The sequence below is a fragment of the Filobasidium floriforme genome, assembly GCF_021052385.1.
Source record: "Filobasidium floriforme strain CBS 6241 chromosome Unknown HD553scaffold_9, whole genome shotgun sequence".
Classification (NCBI taxonomy): Eukaryota; Fungi; Basidiomycota; class Tremellomycetes; order Filobasidiales; family Filobasidiaceae; genus Filobasidium; species Filobasidium floriforme.
Window position 1 is genome coordinate 300,828 of NW_025763630.1, and position 16,221 is coordinate 317,048.

General features: G+C 53.9%; 4 protein-coding genes across 4 annotated transcripts; 1 reads left to right on the forward strand and 3 right to left on the reverse strand.

Annotated features, from left to right (window-relative positions):
* Positions 1 to 1,274: 1,274 nt before the first annotated feature.
* On the reverse strand, positions 1,275 to 2,864 carry HD553DRAFT_310130 (uncharacterized protein). The gene is made up of 5 exons (XM_046179804.1): positions 2,745 to 2,864; positions 2,161 to 2,388; positions 1,996 to 2,064; positions 1,780 to 1,805; positions 1,275 to 1,700 (listed from the first exon to the last, which is right to left on the reverse strand). Exons 1-5 carry the CDS (start codon positions 2,757 to 2,759, stop codon positions 1,676 to 1,678), a joined length of 363 nt encoding a protein of 120 aa, XP_046037086.1. The 5' UTR covers positions 2,760 to 2,864; the 3' UTR covers positions 1,275 to 1,675.
* A 235-nt stretch (positions 2,865 to 3,099) lies between these two features.
* On the reverse strand, positions 3,100 to 5,637 carry HD553DRAFT_295355 (putative cytoplasm protein; the record flags this gene model as incomplete). Its single annotated transcript, XM_046178488.1, has 4 exons — positions 5,459 to 5,637; positions 4,256 to 5,365; positions 3,629 to 4,181; positions 3,100 to 3,536 (listed from the first exon to the last, which is right to left on the reverse strand). Exons 1-4 carry the CDS (start codon positions 5,603 to 5,605, stop codon positions 3,100 to 3,102), a joined length of 2,247 nt encoding a protein of 748 aa, XP_046037087.1. The 5' UTR covers positions 5,606 to 5,637.
* Positions 5,638 to 6,323: 686 nt separating this feature from the next.
* On the forward strand, positions 6,324 to 8,743 carry HD553DRAFT_271178 (uncharacterized protein; the record flags this gene model as incomplete). The annotated part of the gene is made up of 6 exons (XM_046177699.1): positions 6,324 to 6,745; positions 6,952 to 7,151; positions 7,232 to 7,358; positions 7,611 to 7,729; positions 7,822 to 8,199; positions 8,271 to 8,743. The coding sequence occupies 6 exons, from the start codon at positions 6,324 to 6,326 to the stop codon at positions 8,741 to 8,743; spliced, it is 1,719 nt and encodes a 572-aa protein (XP_046037088.1).
* A 3,079-nt stretch (positions 8,744 to 11,822) lies between these two features.
* Positions 11,823 to 15,979, reverse strand: HD553DRAFT_224029 (RAM signaling pathway protein-domain-containing protein). The gene is made up of 6 exons (XM_046177257.1): positions 15,115 to 15,979; positions 14,937 to 15,054; positions 14,780 to 14,872; positions 14,608 to 14,712; positions 14,360 to 14,541; positions 11,823 to 14,300 (listed from the first exon to the last, which is right to left on the reverse strand). Exons 1-6 carry the CDS (start codon positions 15,864 to 15,866, stop codon positions 11,897 to 11,899), a joined length of 3,654 nt encoding a protein of 1,217 aa, XP_046037089.1. The 5' UTR covers positions 15,867 to 15,979; the 3' UTR covers positions 11,823 to 11,896.
* Between the last annotated feature and the right edge of the window lie 242 nt (positions 15,980 to 16,221).

Below are 16,221 nucleotides of genomic sequence, written 5' to 3' on the forward strand. Positions count from 1 at the left end.
GGACAGAGACTTTGACACCGCGGTCTTAAATGCGGTTTCGTTATCATCCCGCCTTAGCCAAGCTCGGCTTGTCGATACTGGATATTCTGGAACGTAAGCCCTTGAACCTAAGGCACAGAAAGTTCGGCGCACAGAAAGTTCGGCGCACAGTACAGTGTCCATCCTCGGGAACACTGTATAAGCTCGATCCGAAACCGACAGCTTGAAATACCACGAGCGTACAGGAATCGCTGTCAACAGACCTTGCAATAGTTTCCTTGCCAAGCGAAGAGGGCGCTATGACCGCGAGAGCTACGAAAAAAGTTCCCAAGAATTTTTGCCTCCTCCAGGAAGACCGTGCTATCCCAGGAGACGATCTCCGCGACAGGAAAGACATGATTCAGCTCAATTGACCCAGAGTCAAGGTAAGCAAGCGATGAAGCTCCGCTCGCTATCAAACGGAAGGCTCTTGCTCTCTTCTGCTTATGGCGCTTTCCCACATCTGCCCGAAAAAAGCGTCTAGATAATTCGGTCGTCTCGAAATAGGTTGTCATGATGTCTCGAGATCGTCTGTAGACAGCGTGAGGATTCCCGAGGCCTGCGGATCTAAAGTCAGCACACGCCCACGAGACCGGGACACATACCCACCCAGGGATCTATCTTGCATAACACCCACCCAGGGATCTATCTTGCCAGGCATCTATCTTGCTGACCCATATCTGCCTATTAGTATGGTGATGACGACTTACATATGCAGTTCGATCGGTTCCACGGCTTGGTTCCCTTCTTGTCTGGCCAAGTCCGACAGATCAAGGGCCAGCTCGTCGACACTCAAAACGACCTTGCGCACAAATTCCGTTTCGAGCGTGGGTCAGTTCTGGGTTTGTAGTATCAAGACAGACTATACACCATGCAACTTTTCATGTCTTTGGCATCGATCTCGTTTCCTTCCATGTCCTTCAGGCAGATCCAAGCCTGGCCTCTACTTGAGGTGTCGTTGACGCGGGCAACGACTCGATTGTCCCCGCCCCTGAAACTTTTGTGAGGACATGCACGGCGGGAACGTGTCTTTATCGGTCACAACGATCGGGTATACTGAGTCGACAAAGAAGAAGTACCACCATCATCGTCACGTCTTGCTGACATCGTGGAGATCGGTCGTAATATCGTGGAGATTGGTCGTGACATCGTAGAGATTGGCTACATGCTCGTGACGTCGGGCGAGGTCAGCGACGTGTTCGTTGTGGTGGTGAGCCACAACAGCAGTGAGGTTGACATGTTGTGCGTGGTGTTGAGCGACGACAGTAGTAAGGTCGGCATGTTGTGCATGGTGTTGAGCTACGACAGTAGTCAGACCAATAACATGCTGCTGACGAGTCTGGACCGTGATCTAGCTTCTGCTTTGTTTGATAGATGTAATTCGATTTTGCAAAGGATTGAATTGCGATTAAGTTGTACATCCGAGATCAAAGAGCCCGAAAAGGCCAGCACCCCGATAGGCAAGGCGGACGAAAGGTAAAAGGAGAAGTATTCATAAAGCGCTTCAAGGGGAATTAAAAAGGTCCGGGTCGTCCGGCCAGGTCACTTTGGACGACAAATAGCGGGTACGTTGGTTCAAATGAGATGATCGAATGTGTAAGAGGGGGGGGTAGCCAGGGTGATGAGCGGTAGAGGCTGGTCCCGTGCAGAGAGGGGCTTAGAAGAAACAGTCGCAGCACATCCTGCCATCCAGAGAAAGTGATCCACGATCAGCCCTGAACACTCAAATCAGCACCACAATTCAGGTTAACCGGGACTCACTCTTCGGCCGCACAACAACAACAGGCCTGTCAGAGGGAGAAGAAGAGACAGATACGCAATTGGCGAGATGAAAGAATCAGTATCATGCCACAATCAGGAGTTACGCAGAAAGGAATGGAATGAGATGATGACACAGGGAGACGAGAGATGGGACGAGGTGGGACGAGCGGGATGAAGTAGGATATGTTGAGGACGAAGAGCAAGGAAACCACTCACTCCGGCCAGACAAGCTAGACAACCCGTAGCTCCCCCGCCTGATTTACGAGGAGGGGGTTGGACGTAAACCTATAGTGTTCACGCAAAAGGAAAATGAGGTTAGCGATCGTGTGACTGTACATCGGGCTCGTTCATGCGCCAAACGAGACGTAAAACATGACGTACGGGTTGTTGCTGCTGAGGATACCCCTGAGGAGGTCCCCCATATCCACCACCTCCGTACTGCTGAGGAGGCGCTCCATACCCCTGTTGCTGGGGGTACCCGCCGTACCCCGGTTGTCCACCATATCCCGGCTGTCCACCATAACCAGGTTGTCCGCCGGGAGGAGCGTAGTAGCCTCCTTGTTGTTGTTGAGGACCGCCGAAACCTCGGTCGGGCTGGTTTTGGTAGTACTACGAGAGATGAACAACAAGAGATGCAGAGAGGTTTGCTGAGTCAGTGGGCTGTTCGATCGGACTGGATAGCACGGTACACTCGATCCAGGCGGGGCTGAGGCGTAGGTCGCCGATCGGGACGGTTTGGAGCCGCCCAGCTCGTCCGCCGTAACAGGTCCTAGTCTCTGAAATCCTCTTCGTCTGGTTCCTCATCCATTCCAACTCGCCCACCATGCCCGACCTGCTTGCCATCCTCCAACATCGAGTCTTGACACTTTTTCCGCTATGTGACTTCCCTCTTCTCCATAAATAGCATCACAGCCAGCCCAGCGAGCTTCGCAGTTACCTGGATCGAATCGCGATGGTCAACTCACATCTTTGGCAGACATATTATACTGTGAGAAGACTATGTGGTATATGTGATGAGAGTTATGAGAGATCAATGTTGGAGATCGACATGGTAGTCAAAGTTGTACTCTCTGCTGTTGTATAATAAATTGGATCATCATCAGCTGCCGACGTCGCTCCACTTGCTGCTGCTGCTGCTGTGCCCGGGATGTGACCACACACGGAAGCAAAATGATTGCTTGCAGATCGGCGGCAAAACAGGGGTGACGAAATCAGAGACATTCCGCAGCAAAGACCTCCATGATATTGTTGTAGAACACTATACACTCTATCTAGACGCTACATGATACAATAACGCAGCAATTCCCTCACGGCCCTCGCTCACAACCTGACCACATTGATCGTCCCCGTACCCCCGCTCGCCAGCGCCGTCAGGTCCGATGCCCTCCCACCCGCCACGGCCCGCTCGTGCCCCTTCAACTGCGACTTGCGTTCCATCCCAAACGTCTCCTGCCTCGTCTTCTTCTCCACACGTCGTGCGCTCCTCTCGGCCTTGACGGCGAGTTTTCTCGCCTTCTTGTCCTCTTTCGTCTCTCCGCGGGGTCTCACGGGCGGGGCACGCGGTTCGGCACGGACGGTCCCATCGCTAGAGACGCTCTCGTTGTCAGAGTCGTCCCCGGTTTGGGAGAATCCGTCGAGAGACGGTTCGGCCTCTTCGTCCAGTTCGGGTTGCGGGACGACCGGAGTGTGTTTCTTCTTCTTCTCCTTTCGAGGCACCCCGATCATCCGCGGGTGGTTTTCCAGGTTCGAGTAGGTGCCTACAATGCAATTCGAACCATATCAGCATCAAATAACGATCTATCTATCATCATCGTCCCAAATATCATCTTCATCAACAAGTCGTACTCACTCAAGATGGTCTCGGCATCCCACTTGTCCTCCTTGCCCTGCCCGACGATATGCAGCATCGGCATCTTCTCCTCCTCCCTCCCCTTGCCCGCATAATAATCCTCCTTCAGATACCTCTCCCGGATGTAGTCCGCCTCCCTCTTGGTCCCTCCTGCCAAGCTGCCCAGATCATCGTCATCCTCTTGAGCACGTTGACCGCCGACAGGCCCGTTCCCCTCGAGGTCCAGCCCTACCAACGCCCTCCTCATGCTATCCAACTTTTCCGCCCCACTGTGCCCAGGCAAGACCTGCACCATCTTCTTGCCCACGACCTCGTAGTTGTCGAGGAAATCGTCCATGATCGCCTCGAAATCTTCCCTCGAGACCTCGGTCTCTGCGTTCTGTTGAGCCCTCTGCTGTTTACGTAGCATCCGGGTAAACGTCGTCGCGGTGGCAAAGGAAGCGACCGAGGCGTTGTCGTCGTCCGCATCGTCATTGTCCGCCTGGGACATCCATTCGGATTCGGGGAAATCGTCTTCGTCGAACTCGCCCTCGTCCTCATAATCCCGTTCGATCTGCGCGTGTCATGCCACAACTTAGCTCCTGTTCCGAAAACTTGCTTCATATCAAACCCCCGCTTCTGGCTTACCTTGTCGAACCTCTCGTCGAGCACGCTCAACCCCTTGTTCCTAAACATGCTCGAACTGCTCATACTATACCCACTCGCCTGACTCCCCCCTGCCCTGCTCGAGCCCTTTCTGCGCCGGTTCTTGGCCCCGTTGACGGTCGGGGCGAACGAACGGAGCGAAGCTAGCGTGTCGGCCTTTTCCGAGACGAGGTCGTCGTTCTCGTCCTCCTCGTCGGCTTGAGGGTTGGTGGGGGGAGAGGTAGGTCGGGCGAGTCCTCCCGAGGCTTTGAAGGCGCGGAAACGATCTTCCCAAGTCTCCCCCTCCGCACCTTCGTCCTCGCCCTCTTCCTGAATGTCACCCTCGGACCGTTTCGGTCTCAGTGCAGGATCCACCCAGCTAGGCCTCCCATCGTCCTCGATCCCTTCTTCCCTAAATTCAAACTCCTCCTCCAGGTCCGGCTCGTCTTCTCCCCTCTCCCCACCGGTAAGCAGCTCATCAAACCAGTCCTTCTTGCCCTTGCCCGCCTTTTTCGTGTTCATGTTCTTCATGTCGAAAACCTCCACCTCCACATCCTCGTCGTCGGATTCCACGAAAGCGTCATCCTCCAACGCTTCGAGTACCTGCCGAAGATGAGGGTCCATATCGGGCCTAAAACCGGACAGCTGGGAGGGAATCGCTCGGGTGGCTTCAATGGCCTGTTGGTAAGACCTCTCCGTGGTCGAGGGGAGTACCGTCGAGGGCAAGATCGACGATCCAGCTACCGAGCCAGACGAGGACGAGGCCGGGTTCAGGGGCGTGCTCTGACCCTTCTTGAAGAACCCTTGGGCGAAATCGTCCTCCTTCCCTGACCTAGCTACCGTCGTCCTCCCCGCCGCTCCTCGATTGCCCACCGCCGTACTCCCCCTCCCAGGAGCAGGGACGAAGATCGCCTCGTCCGGCCCTGCGCTCGCTCCCATCGCGTTCGGATCGTCCACTTCGAGCCCCCGGAGATGTTGCATGTAGTCGTACTCGGTGTCATCGTAGTAGACGCCGTAGAGGGTGGCTTCCCCTTCGTTGGCACGTAAAGGAGGGTTCTTGAGATTCTGGTTGGTGGATTGGAGGGTACGTTCGAGATCTGCTAGCGTTTGTCCCTGCAGATATCCAAGAACGGGTGGAAATAGACGTTCCGTCAGCGCTCTGCCAGGTGATACCCTAGGACGAGTAATCGAGTAATTCGCACCCACCTTCTGCTTGTCGTTCAACCTCCCGACCTCTTTGAACAACCGCTGCGGGGCATCCGGGTCGTGTACCAAGGGGTCTCGCTGAGAACGGTGGACGAGCTGAAAGTGCTGTGCGCCAGGTTGACGGTAGATGGATGCTTTCTTCGGCATGGCTGGGTGTCTATGTCTGTTGTATCAGATAGAGAGAGGGGCTAGGATGGATGTAGGAGGATAAGATGGATCTGTATGACATGGTCGCCCCCCTGCTTGATCTCCTTGGGTGCAACTTTTTCGCTCCCGCTCAACAAAAAGTAAACACGCGCGCGGGAAGGATGGCAAGGTAGAAATACTAATCAGATACTAATCAGATACTAATCAGATGCTAATCAAATACTAATCAAATACTAATCAACAGCTAATCAGATAGCAATGCATGCTGATCCATGCTAATCAATTACTAAGCTACTAATCACATCGAGCTATCGATTAGTCCATTCGTTCTAAACGGAATACCAATCCACCTAGCAAGCAAGCTCGGTGCCATCCTACCTATCACATCCTACTTCGCGAATCAACGCAACGGACGAGACCACCAACCATGCCATCCGCATCAGATGTAAGGGATATTGTCCCTCACCCCCCCGCTGCCGCTTCGACCGAAACAGGAACCACGACGACAGCTGGAGAGGCCCAGACCGATCCCAGCGCGTCTACCGATTCAAACTCGAAATCGAACGAAGCTACAGCGTCGGCAGTTGTGGATTTCAAACTCCTTCAACCTCCGTCGGGGAAATACGCTACGCAAGCTCAAGCTCAGGCGGCCAAGATCTTGGCTGCATCTGGTTCTGCTTCTCCGCAAGGTCTAGGTGAAGGTGAAAATCAAGACAAGATGGAAGTGGACGCCGGTAACGAGGAGCAAGCTCGAACGGCACGACAAGCAGAAAACGGGAATGGAGCCGCGAGCGGGAGTGGGAGTGTGAACAAGGACAACGACGACGGCAAGTTCAAGGTGCCGGAAAGGGAATTCCCTATCCCTACCCGCAAGATCATCCAGATCGAAGGTCGACGGCGGGACGACCTCGTCCCCCACCAAGGCCTCACCTCTTCCCATTCCAATTCCAACGTCGCGACGAAACCTTCCACCAGGAACCAAGCTCAGTCGTTCAATCAACCAGGACAAGCACAAATACAAGCGCCGGAAAAGATGGATGGGTTGACGAGAGAATTGTACGCCTTGATCGGGGACAACGCGCCGTCATTAGCCCAGGTGAGGGCGGAACTGGCTGGGCTGGGCGGGGTTGGCGGGAGTGGGTCGGGGAGGAAATGGATGGTCGGAGGTGGTCAGAAGGGGATGGGGAAGGAGAAGGTTGTCAGGAGGTGGTAAGTCGAGACTCTCGGTCCCCAAGCCGGGAGTTTGGGTTTTCCGTTACCTCAGTCCGCTGAAATGTCTGCTCCTCGCTTTACATATCGATTCTCTACATGCGTCTACAATATTCCGCCGACCGACACATGCCCAGGCGACAAACTCCCTTCCAACCCTCTAACCGCTCGACTCCCCTTACGCTGCACCACTGGAGACCCCTCCCCACGGCTCCCATTATACAAGGGACAGCGGGGAAGGTAGAGGAGAAGGACCCGTTCGAGGCTTTCGGGAGGGAAGGGAACGGGCCGAACGTCATGAGTTATAGTCAGGTGGAGTATGAGGCTTGGTTGACCGGTACGTAGAATCATTTGGTTCGGTTTGTAACGACATCTGATAGGCTTACGCGGACTGCCTTTGTACTGGACGTCTCGCAGACGACAAATGGACCCCACACGAGACCAACTACCTCTTTTCTCTGCTCAAGACGTACGATCTTCGATTCCTCGTGGTGACCGATCGGTACGCTTACGTTCCCCCTGGTGGGAAGACGGGACAAGACGGGTTCGAAGGAGTCTATGCTTGGCCGAGCTTAGTAGGCAAGGCCGGGGGTGCGTCCGGAGCTGGGGGAGGGGCTTCAGGGAGGAAGAAGGGCAAGGAGGCTGCAATTTCAGCTGGGGAGAGTGTGAGGAGGAGCTCCAGGATGGGCGTCGGGGCAGGGGGCCGGAATAGCCGAGGCGCTACACCTGTCGCTTCCACCTCGACCTCGACTGCGCCGCATACCGTGCTCCCGATCGAGACGGATATCAAGACGAGGACGATGGAGGAGATCAAGGATCGGTACTACACCGTGTGTAGGCGGTTGTTACGAAATAGACCCGCTGTGGACGAAGCGTTCAAGGAGAAGATGGTCAAGGCTTTCGATTACGATATACGTAAGTCGTCTTCGGTCCTTCTGAGGGTGTGAGAGAATCACAAGCTGACGGTATGACGGTATGAATTTCTTCGGGGCGACTATGGCGAACAGATCGCGAGGTGGCAAGGAAAAAGTACGCCAACTCGTTGTTCCACTTGACCCGCCCGCAGATGCTGGAAGAAGAAGCCCTTTATGTCGAGCTCAAACGGATGGAACAGACTGAACGGCGGTACCGCTCCGACAGGGAAGAGTTGATGCGCGTCATGGGCGGTTTGGATTCCGGCGTCCTCGTGCCTGGAGAACAGGGGAACAGGGCGTTTGGAAGAGGGGAAGCGATCGGGGTCGGAGTCGCGAGAGGTGCGGATGGAAGCGTTTTGGCGGACAAGTTGAAGAAGAGGAGGAGGGGCGAGGATGGGGAACCGGCACAGGACGTGGACATGCCACCTCCGCCGCCCGTCAAGAAAAAGGTCGATCCAATGTTCGGTGAGTGTCCGCGTCCGTCTAGCCGTCGATATTGATACGCAGCTGAATCGCCATCTGTCCATCTTCTTTCCATCAAGATGAACGGAATAACATCACTCGGGTTCCGCCCCAACCGGGTCAACTCACGACCTCTCGTAACACGCATCAACCCGTCTACCTCCGATCCACGCGCTTGCCAACGCCAAAACCCCACCTGGCGACCAAGACGAACGCGCTCTTGTCCCAGATGTCTATCTCGACCGTCCGACTGGTCATGCCCACAAGGGACAATGTCGTCGCACTCGAAAAGGTCATTCATTCTGCAGAAGGCTTGGTCGAGATGAAACGGCTCGTGGATCGGGTCGAGGTCGAAGTGAGAACGTTGAAGGCACAGCGGGATGGTATCGTGCCAACGCCCGCGGGTGCTGCAACCGGTTCGGCCGCCGTACCGGTAGATTCAAGTGGCTCAGCTGGCGTGGAGGATCTGACGCCGAAATCGGAGGACGGACCCGAGATGACAGGATCGGTACCCAAGAGCGTGAGTGCACAGGCTCGACGGGTCATCTTTTAGGTCCGAATCGACACTGATCGGAAGTGCGCCTTAATAGGGACGGAACGCTCAGCGGTCCGCTTCGGTTGTCTCGTCAACAACATCAGAATTAAGGAAGAAGAAGTAGGCGGGACATGCCGCGTCTGTTCGAAGGGTTGTCGTATAGCTTCTGGAGCATTACCGACTGGGCTGCATAGGGATGATGTCGGCGAATCCGCAAATCTCGGAGACTTCGCCCGACGTACATATCGCTGGCATACCGATGAAGTCAGATAATGTAGGCGTAGTTCCCCGCATGGCCACCAAAATCTACCTTTTAACTGCAAGCTAAGCGCTTCTATGGTCACTGAAGTGCCAGTCAGAACCGCAAATCTTGCATCGTCAGGATACCGCTGCGTGCAGTTTCCAAGTCGTTGCAGATACAATAATAATGATGTAGAATCTCCTCGCTGCAACAGCCCTTCGCGGCAATGTTGTTTTCGCCAGTGCCCAAACACGCGAGCGGTCTTGGATGTGGATGGAACTGTATACACTGCCTACGCTGATGGTCCCCCTTGGACCAACCCGCTGACAACGAGATCATCTATACTGGTCATACAGGTCATCGTTTCATACAAAAGACATGATTGTGGACAAACACGGGCAGACAGACGTAAGATAGCTACCACATTTTCGCCGAAGATCCGCCTGGCATGTGGCTTGTGACAGTGGGCGCCGTAGACGTTCCCAAGACTCGGCTTTCTTGTGCAGATCTCTGGTTTAATTCTGTATACGCAACGGAAATTTCCCGGATGATCTCCGCGTTGCTGAGTGATTTCCAGTTGATACTTCCAGTGGACCCATTATTGTCCTGATCGGACAAAATGCTTCGCGCGCTTCGTGTCAGCTCTTCATTCGCCCGCTCGAAAGTTCTCCAATTGTAGAGTTCATATGGTGTCTCGTGTTCAGGGTTTTTATGATTATAGACGCTCCAGCTCATCTGACAGCACCAAAGCTTCAGAACCTCGCTTTGGGCTATGATTGCTCCCTGATCGAAAATACATTCAATGGTCTCGAGGTCTTTCGGGCTCAACTCGCTAGCAAGGCTGCTCTCCTTCCGGAGGGCAGCCTTCCGGCATCGAGCGAGGAGGCCAGCGAGTTCGCAGATGGTTCGGGTCAGCCAGACTTCCACAACAACCGCCCGATCATCCTGCTCATGCGCTCCAAAATCCTCAAATTGAGACCGGATTACCGACAACGTTTCCAGAAGGTCAGACCTACTGGTATCCCATGCCCCAACCTCACCCTTTTCGGTATCCTCACATGCTTCATATTTGAGGAAGCGCCATACCGACATCAAGGTCGCGGACAATATGTCACCCGGGGAGGTTCCGTTGAGGGGTCCCTGGTTTCCGCTCAACACCTTGATAGTCGCGGCCCTGATATTGGCGGCCCTGACATCCTCTTGGCTGTTCATGATGTATAGGATTGTAGGGAGATGGAAGGATGTAGTGGGATGAAAAGTAGTTATCGTTGTTGATCGATCTGAATTGTTCTCAGCGATTTCCCATTTTTTATTTCATTTTTATTTTGATGTTACTCCTCTATACTTATGTGCTTATATGCTTGCGAGTCTTCGGCTTGCCAGATGATGCCTGTGGACTTCCTTTGACAATTCATTGCGTGATATCGCGACACGAGACCCTTGATTTCATGAATTGCACCGCATCATAATCAGGAATACCGATTATGTTGATTACATACGAGTGAGCTATAATTGGAATGGAACACAACTTCCTCTCATGATCCAGGCGTGATATAGCAAAACGTCTGCGATTGTGTGACTGGAAGGGAGGGGCGGTCGCAATTCCGTGATGGTGAATCGGACCGCCATAGACTCGAGTATGTTTCCGTTACGACAGGGATAATTTTAATTTGAAGATCCGTTGCATCCTGCTTCACCATCGATATCAATCACGCTCTATATCGCTCTTCCAGGCTGCCTGCTCTTGCGTGCCGCTCGAACCCGCTCAGTGCAGGACGGATTGTCAACGCGATGTTTTTGCAAACGAACTACATCGTACTAAACTACCTGTCTAGGCAAGTAAAGGGCTGATCTTGAATTTTTCATCCAGGGAAGAGAATCTTATGGTATTGGAGAGATCTCGTGCTCATCCGGACCTGCCGAGTGGTATCCGGTGGGCTGCAATTACAATCGAATGCACTGGCTCACCGCCCGTCTGCCAACCAATCGAACCCCCATCACAAACAAGCTTGATACCTAAAAGATACCTTGTACTGTGGATTCTACCGATGACGGCGAGCCAGACGTCGGTAAATCGGATGAGGAGGACAAACAAGGTCGAGACGAACATGCACCGGTATACGTTCGAGAAGATACCCCCACACCTGGTTACGTTCCTTTGCTGGAGCTGAAGGGGTTCAAACATGTCCGGCTTCCGGATGGTCGCATCGCTTGGTTACCTCCTTCTCCCTATGTTGGTCTTCCACCTCTCCCACCGGCAGCCCTCCTCCTCCTCCTCACGGCGCTACTCCACTACCTCACGGCCCTTGCTGGAGGACGGCTCAAATATTCGGACGTCAACTTATCATATAAATCTACAGCTAAGTGCAATCCTGTCTCTTGACATTCCCCTTTATTGCAAACGTGCAGACCCGAAGGACCTGCATGCACGAAAGTCTCAAACGCCTCATGTTCAATTTGATCCCGCTGGGCGAAATTAAAATGAAACGCCATGCGCTTCGCTGGCGGGGTTTCTTGTGACGGAGCCGATATTACATCGTATCTCAGCACGGATTCTCGGATTCGAGCCGGTCGCTGACACATATCCGTGAGCCTTCCAGAGACGAATGTCTGATGAAGCGAGTCATCAGGCCTGCAATACTTCGGACCAGACGCCCTCTTTCGACATCGGAATAGCGTGTTGGATAGCGGAACGGTCGAACGATGAAGTCAAGTATCCAGCTGCATGCGATTCTACTAAGACTTCTGAACATCATTGTTCCTTACAAGATGAACCTTCTTGATCGATCGATCGACGCCGATCGACTGAGCATATATCTAATCAAAGGTTCAAGTCTGCATCGTAATGTCATTATACAGGTGGGCGTCGCCGTCATCGTAATTCGTGTCTTGCGGACATTCGTCGTGAAATGATTTCCTTCATGAGAAGATCATAGACCAAACGCTGGAGAGTAGGGTCGGAACCCAGAACTGGGAGGACCAGCGCTGGGCAACCCGTTGTTACCTCCGGCGGAGACTGGCTTGAGCGTCGAGACCTGTAACAGGATGCCACATTCCCTAGTCTTGCTCGTCAACTTGGCCAAGAGGCTCCTCACGCTTATGGGTAAGGGCCTCTCTTTGCTGACAAGTATGGCAAGCTCTGAGACCTTGACCACGGCTTTGATAAAGCTTTGAGCGTTGTGCGGTAGTCGTACCTCGGCGATCCCGGGGACCGGTCCCGAGCCATACGCATAGCTTCCAGAGTGTGCGCCTGCCCGTACCTCCATCAGCGATTCATGAAGATGCCGCGTTGTCTCCTCAGCCATCGCGATCCTCGCCAAGAGCTCGATGACACGTTCCGATCGCGGCAGAGGGGATGATCCACCGTGGCCAGGCGAGCTGGTAGAAGTATTAAGTTTGGCCAGACCAAGCCGGCCGGGTGTGGAAGCTTGATCGTGTGGATCGCGTAGCTCTTCCGACAGGCGGAGCCAAACGGTATACGCAATATCCGAGGCTTGTTCCAGCGTATCCAGTACGCCTTCATCTACCACAGTCGCCGCACTGCGTGGAGTAGGGGGAGTCCCATCGAGATGGCCTTCTCGGCGGAGATGGCTGCGAATCGCACCAAACGATTTCATAGATCCAGCCGATGAGGACGGTCCATGCCTTGCGAAGCTGCCTTCCCTCGAAGGATTCTTGATCGGAGGCATGGATACGGATGCGTCATCCTGGTCGTCCTCCTCATCAGCCTCGAGTATCACTTGACTGGCAGTCGATTCCTGTCGCAGATGCGAGGCTTTTCGAGGGATCATTGGCATGTCTCGAGACCCCGAATCCGAAGACGCGGCCGACACCAGTCCGTCTGGTCCTAACATCATGCCAGTCTGCACGTCTTCGGCCGAAAAGGATCCCGCGTGTCGCCGAGACTTTTCTCGACCATTGCCCATCGGCCGAATGGGCGAACCTTTAGCCACAAGGTCTATGGTAGCGGTGACCGGAGACATGGCGAGCTTTGCCTTCACGGCATACGACGAAGGCGATTGTGACTCTCCCCGCTCTGGTATCGGCGAGATTGGCGTCCTCAACGAGCTGCTGTAGGAAGCTCCCGGCCGGTGTCGCCCTTCTTTAGACGTCTCTCGGAGCAAAGGCTTGATCTCCTCCAACAGCGGCCCCAAGGCCTGCCAGGATGCCACTATCTCTCCAAATGATCCGTAGACCATAAGGAACAGAGTTTTGGTATACCGAAGATCCGCTGACGATCTCAGCGCTGCGACCTGCAATTTCAGTACCCCCATCACTTTGGCGAAAACGGCGATGCTATCGCGGCAGCTCTCAATGACCGGTCGAATGATGGAGGCGTGCGGCGTTCTGCGCTGCGATACCAGATCAAAGCGGTCGAGTGATCCAATGAGGTCATTAAGATACCCTGCAGCCGGGTCTAGCACTCTGGCAAAGACGCTAGCCACCCGGTCGTCCGCAGCAAAAGTTAGGTATTGCTGCAGCGACGTATGGACTTGCGACATGGCAAATAGAAGCCCCCGGATGGCATCAATACTAGCGAGTAAAGCCGCGGGTATAGCCTTGGACATGCTTGAGGCAGGCAAAGTGGAGAGTCGCTTGAAGTAGGAATTGCGCGAGTCCCCGATGTTACGCTCCTCTGCCGCATTCTCCTTGTCGACAATAGCCTTTTTGGGAGTTACTTCAAAAAAGGCGATATGCTTGGCTTCGCCTTTCTGGACATCGTCTTCGAAAGGCGTTTTCTGAGGTGTTCTTGCCAGATCTCCTGCCTGACTAAGCGGGTCAATATTCACCGCGCGAGTTGGGGTCAGAGAATCTCGATTGGAATCCATCTCGAGGGATCTTCGGTCCGCCAGGATTTGAGCATGACTTAGACGCAAGTCTGGCAGCGACTTTTTCGTCGATAAATTGGTGCTCGACCGCTGAGAAGCAGTATAGCTGGATCCACGAGCATGGCCAGGACCGTATTTTCCGTCTTTGAGGGTCGAGCTGCTGGAGACATTTCGAGCCAGAGTAACCAATCCTTCCGCTTTCGGATCGATCGACACGGGCGACATCGAAGGAGACGGATCCTCGCTCGAAAGTGGTGTGCCGGCTGAGTCAACCTCTGACCTTGTAGTATTGGCTCGTCTTCTCTTGGTAGACCCGAGATGAGGCTCGGATCGTATTGCTGGAGGGGGTGAGAGTGGCCCGTTGGTAGAGCCTCTGGAGTCGTTTGACCCTGTTCTTCTAATCAACCAAGGCAAGGAAGAAGGTTCGCCTTCGTCAGGAATCGAAGAAAGCGACTGCTTCGATCGCGAATGCTGTGCGGACGGCGATGTAGGGGGTTCACTTTCCCTACGCGAACATTGTATGATCAGCTCTATAGGCTGGTTTGCCTGGTCATTTTCACCCACCCCATGTTGCGCAAACTCTCAGCTGCCAGTCGGACTTGCTCTTGCTCATGCGTCCTCATCCAGTCCTTGATAGAAGCAATCCAGAGCTGATCGTCCTTTTTGTGGCTCGTGCTGTCAGTACTTCCCTTGGTACCTCCCCGCAAGTCGATCGGCTCCGGCTTGTGCTCCAGAACCTCAGGAGGCTGAATGGAAGGAAGTCATAGTGAGACGAGTGTGACCTCGATGTGATTACTGGCCTAGCGACTCACAGGCCATTCGATAGGGTTGTGGTCGACGACCAGTACTTTCAGGTTGGCGAAGTGCACGAGGTATCCTGGCAACTTGCGCAACTTGTTATGGGATAGGGCCATGACCTTTGCATGATACCGAATGTCAGACCTTGGGAACGGTCGTAGATAGCATCCATAGTGCATCGCTCACCCGCAGCTGGACCAATCTGCCAGGGTCGTCCGGCAAAGTCACTAGCTCGTTCTTGCTGACGTCTAGAATTTCCAAGGAGGGCAACTCCAACAGCTAGAAATAACCAATGGAACATGTCAGACAGTGTCAAATTCCGTAACCATCGCTCAGTACTCACCACTTGCGGTATCGTAGCCAGTCGGTTGCCCTTAAGGTTCAGATAACGCAGTCGAGTGAGCGTGTTGAAAGTAGGATCGAAAGATTTGGCTGTCAAGCGATTGTATGAGAGCGCCAATCTATTATGGAGACGTCAATCGGTATTCGTACAACAGATCCTCCGTCTCGAAGCGACTCACCGCCAGACGCCGAGTCGATCTTTACCAACTGCTGTGCGAAGCATCACCACGTCGTCCGCTTCGATCAACTTGATACCCCGCCTGCTTAGGTCCAGAGTATCTCCTCCATCCTTGCTATGTTCCGATTCGGCCACTATATGTTTTGCGATCCCAACGATTGGAGCTGGCGAGCTACCAGAGCTCGTGGAAGACTTTTGATGGCGATGCTCCGGAGACTGAGCGTGATGACTATGGCCTAACCTTGAGCCATCGGAATGACCGTTAGGTGTCCGACGAGGTTGACCTTCCCGACTGATCGACCTGTCGTGGACGTCTTCCGACATTTTGCGCATGGCATTGACATCCATCGAGCCAGAGCGGCTCATGTACTCTTTGCTAGGCGAATCAATGATACGCAGAGGTGCCGGAGGGACCCATGCACCTGACGACTGAGAGTGATTGTGCTGCTGTTGCGATTGTATGCCTTGCCAGCCTTCTCGTCTAGGCGTGAGATCAGGGGGATGAAACAACTCTCCAGGTGCGGGACCTCGATTGAATGGCAACGCAGCGTTGATGGGCACTGGCGAAGAACCTCTAGAAAGGGAAGCGACCGTATTACTCCTGTTCCGATTCGCCATATCGTGCGGTAACCGCAGTGATCCTGTCGACGACGAAGCTTGAGGGACGAACCCCGAGTACGGATGGGGTGGAGGAGGGGGCATAGAGTCCATGCTTGAATTGTCTTCGACGTCCCAATTGACCCTGGCTAGCATCTAACGTGGAGAGGATGCCCAGTTGACCGCGAACAGCAAGAACTGATCGAGCAGATCTAACGCGACGACATCAGACGCCGGCAAAGCTTCGGCGTGCCAGGGTCGATATTACGGAACAGATATATATGGTCAGCCTGTTGCCTGACAATGGTTGATTACCCAGAGAAGGTCGATAAAGCTATTCGAGGTGTAGGGCGAGGTCACGAGGTGACAGTCAAGATGCAAGATGTCTAGCTCAGCAGGACTTCTAACTTTGGCACGCGAGGTCGATCTCTTGGCGGTCATACGGGCGATATTTGTCCGACCGGGACATGGGATTGCAATCTCGCTGAGGTTGGTGTCTATCGTTATTACA